The 10,992-nt window shown below is 34.2% G+C and overlaps 1 protein-coding gene across 3 annotated transcripts in view; it reads right to left on the bottom strand.

The window, feature by feature from the left end:
- Positions 1 to 9,528: 9,528 nt before the first annotated feature.
- Positions 9,529 to 10,992, bottom strand: part of LOC107757619 (transmembrane protein 131-like) — a 60,740-nt gene continuing 59,276 nt past the window's right edge. For all 3 annotated transcript variants that reach the window (XM_016575151.1, XM_016575152.1, XM_016575153.1), the window contains one exon: positions 9,529 to 9,946. In XM_016575151.1, coding sequence (XP_016430637.1) covers positions 9,674 to 9,946 — 273 coding nt within the window. In that variant the 3' untranslated portion in view covers positions 9,529 to 9,673. The remainder of the gene's footprint in view (positions 9,947 to 10,992) is intronic.

Here is a 10,992-nt window from a genome sequence, read left to right as displayed (position 1 = left end):
TTACAGGAATGCTAAGGGGTTAAAAGAGTACAAAGATATTTTTATTGCTTATAACTTCTGGAGAACAATAGAGCAGACACTGGACAAAGATGAAGCTTTCTAGAGCATATATTTTGACCACCTGTGTTCACGCACAATATCAAATGAAGTGTACTTTGAAAGGCTATGTGTTCAGCTGTACACATACGCTAACGTATGTGTAAAGGCCCAAGTATACTTTGTTTAGGTCATGTGCACAGTGGTACGTGTAGCCTTTCAAAGTATAGTTGTGTGAACGTGAATGCAGTCGGTCTACACATGCACTCTAGAAAGCTTCATCTTTGTCCAGTGTCTGCGCTATTTTTCTCAAAAAGTCATGACCGATAAAAATGTCTTTGTGCTCTTTTAATCTGAAGTTGTGGCTCTTTCATAACCCCCTCACACAAGTGCATGTCAATGCAGGTGTCTGTTGTTGTTGCAGTCTCTTTAGTTTAGTTTTCTACTGTGAAACAATGGCCTGGGACAGTGCTGCCACCTTGTGGAACAACTGATTATTGCTTAACCAATGCACATGTGTGACCTGTGCGTGCAAAGGGATGAAAGTTGCGTCACGCGCACTGTACCCTCGCGTACGCTTAAAAACCAAAGTATACTTCGGCCTTAAGAAAACAAAGCATACTTTGGGCTTCAGATTTTCAAGAATGACGTGAGCTACTGTCACCATTTGACAGCACATTTAGTAGCACTTCCACATCCACCTGAGGATGGTTTTGATGGCCTTTTCTTACATATACTTGATACATTATCAACTGTCACAGAAAACACATCAATCACAAATTGTAATTAGTGTTAGATTAACCCTATATTTTATAATCTCTGTTAATTCTACAAAGATCTTGTGAGCTGTTCTCACAAATTGCTGAAAATAGAAGACAACTTGTCATATATCCATATGCTTGCTTTGTAATTTTATATAATATGAGGTAAATGTAGTACTGTTTACTAGGGTAACATTTCCATTAAAACAGCTTGATGGGCACTCAAAGATTCATCCACATTTCACATAAATGTTTTCTGTGCATGATGACAAATCAAGCTGAAGACTGTTTGATGAACATGTCTATGAATGTTATCCAAATACACCTTAGTGTAGCTGATGCAATGAGTACTACAGCTATAGTAGTTCGAAGATGCCTCTCCAGTGATTTTTTTTGGAAATGTTCAAAATCTTTGCTGCTGAGTTGCTTGTTTTCAAATGGCCTTTTCATGCAGGGTACATGCTGCTGTACACTGTCTTGCTGCTGATGACACTGTATTTGTGACTTTTCTGTGAATATACTGCTAGCTCTTTCTTTTTAAAGCCATGCTGTTAACCGGGAGTGGCAAAACCTGGTGCTAGAGGAAAGGCTAGTTTTAGCCCAAACTTTTGAGAAAGCACATACACTGTATGCATTAAATATTCTCACAGTATCTGTTTGAAATGAAGTCGACAGGTAGTCAACAAACGTCTGTGTTGCTCAAAACTAACAAATCAGTGTTAGAATAAGTGGCAACACTTTGCAATAAGGTTCTAAACATTAATTCAGTAGTTAACATGAAATAACAATTAACTAGGGATGCACGGTATTATCGGAACGTTATTGAAATCAAAATCAGCCGATAATGGCTTAAAATGCTAATATCGGCATCGGCCCGATATGAAAAATTATGCCGATATGCCTTACCGATAAGACGAGTAACTCGCATGTTCTCAGGGTGTGACAGCGATAATATCACGTCAGCAGTGTGCTCATTCTTGAAGTGAACTTTTTCCTGAACGATGATTAAATTCACTGTTTTGAGCATTTAATTTGAGAAGGCGAGTACAGAATGAGGCGTCTGGTGTGTTCGATAGAGTCACAGTTACTAGTGCGAGCAGCAGCGGGTCCTAATGCTCGTCCGGTAAGGCTTTTTATTTACTTAGGGGGCGCTGTTGGCCTACTTGTAATAAAATGAAAGTAAAATACACAAATATCATTAAGATACTTGTGTTTCTGAATAAATAAAGCAGTAAATTATGTCATAATTTAAAGGTCAGAAGGTATAGCTTACATGAATAAAAATCACAAACAAGACACTTGTAAATTAAATAATTTATATATATACAGATTTATTCATTAATGTGTAATATGTTTTGTTTTTTTCAAATGGATTATGAAAACTCTTTTGCTTTAGACCATCTACAAATGTTAAATATTCAAATAAAATGTTAAGGATTGCTTTATAGTTAATTTATAGTTATTTTCAAAGCTTTCAATGTACTCTCATTATAAAAGAACTTCATTGTTTATTTAATTTTCAAAAGCAAGTTTTTGTTAAAACCAAACTAACCAAAATGAAAAATAATTTGTTTATAATCTCTGTACAGGAGAGACTTGGTGTTGTTTCCAAACAAAAGGAAATATATCGGTATCGTCATCGGCTATCAGCCAAAATGAGTTGAAAAATATCTGATATCGGCAAAAATCCAATATCGTGCATCCCTACAATTAACCATATTTTACTTAATTTATTCGGTTAATATTAATTTCTATATGCTAATGCATTTGTAGCAAGTTTTTAAAAATGTCAAATTAACATTAGTTAATGTATTATGAATGAACATAAGTTAACAATGAACAATAGTACAGTATATTAATAAATGAACATGAACCTACTGTAGATTAATACATGCTATAAATTTGTTGTTCATTGTTAGTATTAGATACCTAATGCATTAACTAATTAATTAATTAACCAATTTGCATTAACGAATTGAACCAAAGTGTTACTGGTTAAGCATAATTAGTGGTGATTAATAGAGTGGTAAAAGCTGAACCAGACTTGCACAGGAAGGCTTTTTACATGCTTTTACCCTTCTGCTATGTGTGTTTACTTCTCAAGCTCCCACCATGTTGGTGAAGGAGGGCATAAATGATATACTAAAAATGGTTGAGTTATATAAAATTAATAAAAATACAAAAAAAAAATGAATAGGTAAACATTAATAGATTGTTGTCAGCTGATGAAATCAATACCGATTTTACAAAAATCCTAATTTCTACCTCTAGAATTATTTTGCCACCTCTGGTTCTTATATTCTGATGGCTCACTCATCAAGTGAATCATTGGCTTTTCACAAAGTTCTGCAGGTGTACCTCAGTTACAATGTACAATGCCTTTTTTGTTTGTTTTTAGAAAGGTTTGTCTATTGACATATCTGTATATTTAGCACCGATTGGTTAACATGCTTTAGAACGCATCCATGGCAACATGGTGAAGTCTGACACAATGGAATATTTGTTCCAGCTGTAGGAGTTTAACCTAAAAAAAAAAAAAAAACTAGTAAAATTTGGAGCAAAATCACTTTAAGCTATACTGTAACTCTGAAATGAAACCTAATGTGCATTTGTCCAGTCAGGCATAAATGTCAACGTGTTATACATTTTATTGATATTTTCTATTTTGAATGTTATTTCTGAGCCCTGTCCTCTGTGATTGTAGAAGTACAATCAGTATAAGCTAATCAATAAAATACATTTATATGAATATTTCCATCCACTGATTCTGAATTACAATGATGCAGTCATTTTGTGGGGGGAAAAAGTTGATTATTATTATTTAGCTATAAAGTGCTTGTTTAATTATATAACCATGATTTGTTTTTGACAAAGGCCACTTTTTTTTCTTTTTCTTTTTTTTTGAACCACACCCAGTGTTTACTTGTGTAGGTGTGTGAGAGAGATAAAGAGACAGATGCAAATTAAGCATAGCAATACAAACCAAAAGAGAGAACCTATAAATCATCCAGATAACAGCAAAAGATCGAATAGAACAAAAATATCACCATTTTCATTTGCCCTCTTTCTTCTTTACACACATTACCAGCACTAAAGCTCAACTCACCACCATAGCTCAGGCCAAACACTGTTTTTATCCTGTTGTTTTAAACGTTTCCTCTACTAGAATGCCACCTGCTGTTGATTCTCTGAAGGAGCATAAACAGGTTAATGCTGGCTTTTCCCACATGCTGACTTTTATGGTGGTCTCTGTTCAAGCTCTTCAGCTGCCATGGTTATGCTGTTTCATTGGAGAACTATTTACCCTTAAAGGCGCTTTCATTTGTATCACTCTAAATATCAAATTACTGTACAACTTAAGTGAAAACACCTCTGTCCATGGCACTTAAAGGGAGAGTTCACTTAAAAAATAAATAAATATTAATAATAATAATTTTCTCCCCCTCGTGTCGTTCATAACCTGTATGACTGCAGAACACAAAAGAAGATATTTTGAGGAATGTTGGGGGAAAAAACACGTCTCAAAGCAATATCTTCTCAAGAAAAGCATACATTTGAGGAACTGTATTAAATAAATAAATCATTACAGGAGGCAAAATACTTCATATAGAGGTTAATGTAGATACGACAATATTACTGTACAGTTGTACAGAAAGCACATACTTTGTGGTCAAAATGAGCCTAAAATGCAAAATAATACGCCTGATTAGGGATAGTAAAAATTCATTTCCAAAAGCACATAAAATAATTTGAAAAGTTGTAATTACTTTATACTCACAGTTTGTGAAAATGTTAAATACAGTCAGAAAATGTTTGTTAAGTTTTATTCATCATACGTTCTCATTCTTATTGTTTTATTTTTAATATGTTTTTATAAAGTCAGAATTTTATTATAATCCTATTTTTATCTGTTTACTATTTGCAATAGTTACTATTTACTTTTCATAGTGTGATTTTTGGTGAATTGTAGGCCTATTAATAAACTAAGGTAAGTTTGATCCTCAAACGTTATTGTGATTATTAATTATGATATTAATATATGGAAACCACAACAATTAAAAACAAAAACATTCACAAATATATTGCCACCGTTTTTTAATTTGTAGATTTAATCACAAATGATATTTTGACCACTGAACTCAGAAATGTCTCTGAATGTTCATTTCAGAAATCTGGACACCTTCGTCTGTATGTATAATGGATTAATATGATTAAAAAAACCCATTTTAAGAATTTAATGACTCTAAAATCGGCATGATGCAAATGTAAAATACTTTCAAATATATATATATATTCTGGTTAAAATACTTTTTACAGATCATGAATTATTTAGCCATATCCTCATTGCGTTTTCTATTTATTTGATCATTGCTCTTTTTACTTATCACCATAAATTAATTCACTTTAGGCTTTTAAACTTTTGAATCACTGATCAAAACTGTTTTCTGGAAAATTAGAATGTCTGCCAGCTCAAATGGAAGCAAGGTCTGGATGAATATAATAATTCATCACAGGACAGATCATAGATTGAAGAGACACGATTTAAAGTAAAGTTTGGTTTCATGAAATATGTCAGTAACTGAGAGTATCCTGAATCCTGCAGCACTGATTTATTCTTTTAAAACAGTGTCATTATTCTGCAAACATGGTAGTCCTAATCTATGATTTATTTATATTATCTTCCCAGCTCACAAAGAACTGAATAATTCATAAAACATGAAGCATCTTAGTGAGAGTACTCTGGCAGATGACGCGTTCACGTAAGTTTTAACATTTTCTAATGCATGCCGTGCAGTCATTTTAAAGACATGCTATGTGCAAATTTATTGACTTTGTTTGCTTTTGACATATTGTATGCCGTTTCATATTGAGTCACAAAAACCATATTACACATTGATGTTTATGGAAGCAGAACTACATAAATCCTTGTCTACAGAGCCAAGTGTGGAAGTAATTAATTGGATGGCTTTATGTTAAATGAGTTACTGTGTCTCTGATATGATAGAATTTGTGTATATTATAAGTATTAAGTGAAAGAAGAACATGGTGAGCTCTCATTCTGGTTTTAAAGGAACACTCCACTATTTTTTAAAATAGGCTTATTTTCCAACTCCCCTAGAGTTAAACAGTTGAGTTTTACCGTTTTCGAATCCATTCAGCCGATCTCCGGGTCTGGCGGTAGCACTTTTAGCTGTAGCTTAGCATAGATCATTGAATCTGATTAGACCGTTAGCATCTTGCTCAAAAATGACCAAAGAGTTTCTATATTTTTCCTATTTAAAACTTGACTCTTCTGTAGTTACATCGTGTACTAAGACCGACGGAAAATGAAAAGTTGCGATTTTCTAGACCGATATGGCTAGGAACTATACTCTCATTCTGGCGTAATAATCAAGGAACTTGCTGCCGTAGCATGGGTGCAGCAGGCGCAATGATATTATGCAGCGCCTGAAAATAGGCTTATTGGAAGTTACCTAGCTGGGGACTATTTTCAGGAATAATATAGAAAAATATAGAAACTCTTTGGTCATTTTTGAGCGAGATGCTAACGGTCTAATCAGATTCAATGATCTATGCTAAGCTACAGCTAAAAGTGCTACCGCCAGACCCGGAGATCGGCTGAATGGATTCGAAAACGGTAAAACTCAACTGTTTAACTCTAGGGGAGTTGGAAAATGAGCCTATTTTCAAAAATAGTGGAGTGTTCCTTTAAATGGTTTATTTACTCTTGATTTGAGTTTCAGGTTTATATTGCGTACTGTAGGTGATGAATGTCAGTGTCATTGTAATCGACTGACCTTTATTTTCAACAGTAATATCGAAACATTTACAGCTTGTTTGCTTTTTCCTCGTACGATCATTTTCCCAATGTTTGATTAGAGCAACAAGGTCAGTCTGAAATCATTTTATTTTGACCATGCATGGGGTGACAAAATGTCCCATGAAACTAGTTAGCAGCTTTCTTTCTAAATAGGGAATTCTGCATGCAGCTATCTATCGATCTATCTATCTATCATCTGACTATCTATCTATCATCTGACTATCTATCTATCTATGAATATCTATCTATCTATCTATCTATGTGTAAACCCACACATGCTGGCCTGTTATTATTGTCTTGGATGCTTGTCGGGTTTTGGTGTTTATGTCTTGAATGATTTCCATGGGATGGAAGGCCAGCTAAACTAAAATAAGTGAATCTCTCACACTATAGATGTGATGTAGATATAGATGTAGTTTTCTCTGATTGGAACAATGTTGCCCAGTGTTTATTTCAGAGCGTAAAATAATTTTAATGTGATAAACATTTTACTTAATATCCTAATGATTTTTGGCATGAAATAAAAATCTATAATTTTGACCCATACAATGTATTGTTGGCTATTGCTACAAATATACCCCAGCGACTTAACACTGCTTTTGTGCTGCAGGCTCACAAATAATGTTAAATAGTGCCTGGTTAATTGTGTATCAGAAGACATGCATTAATGATTGATCTCCGTGTGCTGTGAGAGTGGTTGTTTTGTGTTGTTGACCAGTCATGTTCTGTGTTCATATTCAAAATGCTAAAAAAAACTGACAAAGTGCCCAGGGTTTTTTTTTTCAAGTCTTCTCATGCCACATATAAAATGCAGAAAGTAGATCATCTTTGTCTTCTGTCTGTTCTCCTGTACTGTCCTATTGTCATACACAGGGAACTAGTGCTGCTTGTTTGCACAAAACACACAATATATGACATTACGTACATCCCAAAAATGTCTTTCTTCCTTTTTTTACTCCTTGTATAACCATGTAAACGGACACACAACCAGCGAGGCTTTCCCATTTGTAGATCTTAATGCCACATTCGGGTGACCAGTGTTATATCCTTTTCTGCACAGCACATTAATAAACATTGCATTATTAAGATGTTCTGGATATATTCTAGTCATTGACAGCCAAAACTCTACCCTACAGATGAAAACTATGCAGTACTTCATAATTGTATATGGACACTTCCAGTAATTGTTCTGTGTTGTACTTTTATGGCTTAAATCTCACAAATGTTTTAACCATCTTTCAGTTTGCTTGAAATGGCAAAAACTAATACAAGGACTTTCATAGAGGGAAATGTCTGTTTTTTTTATTTTAATAAAATAATAAAGATTTATTTAAAAATAAAGTAATTGCTTCAGTTCAAAAAAGTTTTTAGATCATTTAAATTGATACATTTTATTTTGTTTCAATATTTTCATCATATATTTGAAATTATTTTATTTTGCTCAAAAAGTCGTCAACAATGTATAGTTCATATTGTCTGATGTTTTCCTTTCACTGTCGTAGCCCGAGTAGCATGTTATAGTATTTAACATCTGACAAAGCAATTAACATTTACATTTTGTAATTTAGCAGACTCTTTTATCCAAAGCAACTTACAAATGAGGACAATAGAAGCAATCAAAACTAACAAAAGAGCAATGATATGTAAGTGCTGTGACAAGTCCCGGTTACGCACCTAACGCAGTACACGTAGCAAGGGTTTTTTATTTTAATTATTTGTCTTTTTATTTATTTTAAAGGGGTCATATGATGCGATTTCAAGTTTTCCTTTCTCTTTGGAGTGTTACAAGCTGATTGTGCATAGATAAGATCCCTGAAGTTGCAAAGACTAAAGTCTCAAAACCAAGAGATATTCTTTATCAAAGTTAAGACTCTGCCACGCCCCCCTAAAACGGCTCGTTCTAACAAGAGGCGGGGCATAAAGGACCTACAATAATGTACAGTATTTGAAAGATAATGTGTTTTTTGAACATTAAAGCATGTCAACATATTCTGTTACACCAAATACACAAAATAATGATCTTTAAAAAAGCATCATATGACCCCTTTAATTATTTTTTAAATTTATTTATATAATAAATAAAAAGAAAAGTCGATAGAATAGAAGAATAGAGAATGATAGTGTTAGGGTTTTTTAAAAGAAAACTATTAAGAATAGAAATAGAATAGAGTGCAAGTGTTTTGAGGATCTTTTTTAAATAAAAATAAAACAAGTCAAAATAATAGAAATAGAATAGAGAGTGCAAGTGTCAGAGGGTTGAGTGTTTTATTTTTTTCTTTCTTAGAATTCGAATAGAGAGTGCTAGAGTTAGAGGGTCAAATGAAGATGGAAGAGATGTGTTTTAGCCGATTCGTGAAGATGGTTAAGGACTCAGCTCCTGGGATTGATTTGGGCAGATCATTCCACCAGCAGGGAACAGTTAATGTAAAAGTCTGTGAAAGTGATTTTGTGCCTCTTTGGGACAACACTATAATGCGCCGTTCACCTGCAGAATGCACGCTTCTAGAGGCACATAATTCTGAAGAACTGAATTTATGTAAAGCGGTGCAGAGCCAGTGGTGGTTTTGAAGGCAAACATTAATGCCTTGAATTTGACGCGAGCAGCTATTGATGAACAGAGGTGTGACATGCACTCTTTTCGGCTCGTTAAAGACTAATCTTGCAGATGCATTCTGGATTATTTGTAGAGGTTTGATAGAATTGTCTGGAAGACCTGCTAAGAGAGCGTTGCAACAGTCCAGTCTGGACAAAACAAGAGCTTGAACAAGGAGTTGTGAAGCATGTTCTGAAAGAAAGGGCCTGATCTTTCTAATGTTGTATAAAGCAAGTCTGCAGGAAATGTTGTCTGAGAAATTCAGCCGATCAAATTAAACCAAGTAATCCACAACACAAAAATCAAGTACAAAACTTTTATTTTTATTTTCAATGGGCAAACTTGCAAAACGTCTAGAAAAATATACAACAAAATGCAGAACCTTAGCACAACAACAAACATAAAAGAAAGAAGAATATTCACATTTTTCCCCATTACAGATAAAAGCACATTCTGGTTTCCTCACATCTCCCCGCAGTAGCCTGAATCGCTGGAGAGCTGAGAGGTGGAGCTCCGGTTTGAGGAGGAGTTCCAAATGTCCAAATTCATGTGTACTCCAAAGGGATTGAAGCTGGAGTACGGTTTTCTCGGGCAGGCGCCGCCTGGTTCGCGTCTGAAGGGTGCGACGGACCGCTCCGAGTGAAAGTGGCTCTGGTGAGGCTCGCTTTGAGGAGTCCAGATCGAGCCAAACAGACTGGACATGGGTGACAGACTTCTGGTTCCTGAAAAGTATGGCTGGAAAAACAAAAAAAGATTGCTTAAATATTCCAAGCATCTAACTTCTCAATGAAGAGAAACCCACACATTCTATCAGGCGGGAAAATAAACACCGTGTGTTTCTGAGGAGCTCAGAATACGAATGTAGAAACGGTTTTTAAACCAAGATGCCAGTGCAAACAATTTGTAGGGTATTAATAGTTCAAGTATCTGCCAACTGGTTTAAATGCATGTGCTGGGAGTTCAACATAATTTCCAACATTTTTTGTGGACTGAAGATTTCTGCATTTCACTACATTTGTAAGGAGAAGCTTTCATAAACCTGTCGTCACAAACACCTTGAAGTTTAGTCACAAGTATTGTAATTTTAAAATAATTAATATACATATACATAAACATATACTTAATGTGACCCTGCAGCACAAAAGCAGTCTTAAGTCGCTGGGGTATATTTGTAGCAATAGCCAACAATACATTGTATGGGTCAAAATTATACATTTTTCTTTTATGCCAAAAATCATTAGGATATTAAGTAAAGATCATGTTCCATGAAGATATTTTGTAAATTTCCTACCGTAAATATATCAAAACTTAATTTTTGATTAGTAATATGCATTGCTAAGAACTTCATTTGAACAACTTTAAAGATGATTTCTCAATATTTTGATTTTTTTGCACCCTCAGATTCCAGATTTTCAAATATTGTCCTATCCTAACAAACCATACATCAATGGAAAGATTATTTATTGTATAAATCTTTAATATATTCTATTGTTATCATCAGTATTATTATTATACAACCCCTTCAGAGTTTCAGTTAACAAGAAAATACTTTGCTTACAGTTACAAGTCCATTAATTTAGATTCTGTGTAAGAAGTAAGCCCTTAATTGTAGAAATTTTTCTCTGTGGTATCGAAAATGGTATCAAGGCAAGATACTGCTGGCAAAAACATTGTTTTATGCATTAAACAATTCAGAGATTTTGGGCTATTTGGCTTTTCATAAAGTGTTGTTTCAAACTAGTGTAAAGAAAACATCTGTTTGTGTTTTTTTATATCTAAAG

The sequence above is a fragment of the Sinocyclocheilus rhinocerous genome, unplaced genomic scaffold (assembly GCF_001515625.1).
Source record: "Sinocyclocheilus rhinocerous isolate Xijiao unplaced genomic scaffold, SAMN03320098_v1.1 scaffold323, whole genome shotgun sequence".
Classification (NCBI taxonomy): domain Eukaryota; kingdom Metazoa; phylum Chordata; class Actinopteri; order Cypriniformes; family Cyprinidae; genus Sinocyclocheilus; species Sinocyclocheilus rhinocerous.
The sequence above is the reverse complement of the archived record's forward strand: the minus strand, read 5'-3'. Positions and strand labels throughout refer to the sequence as shown.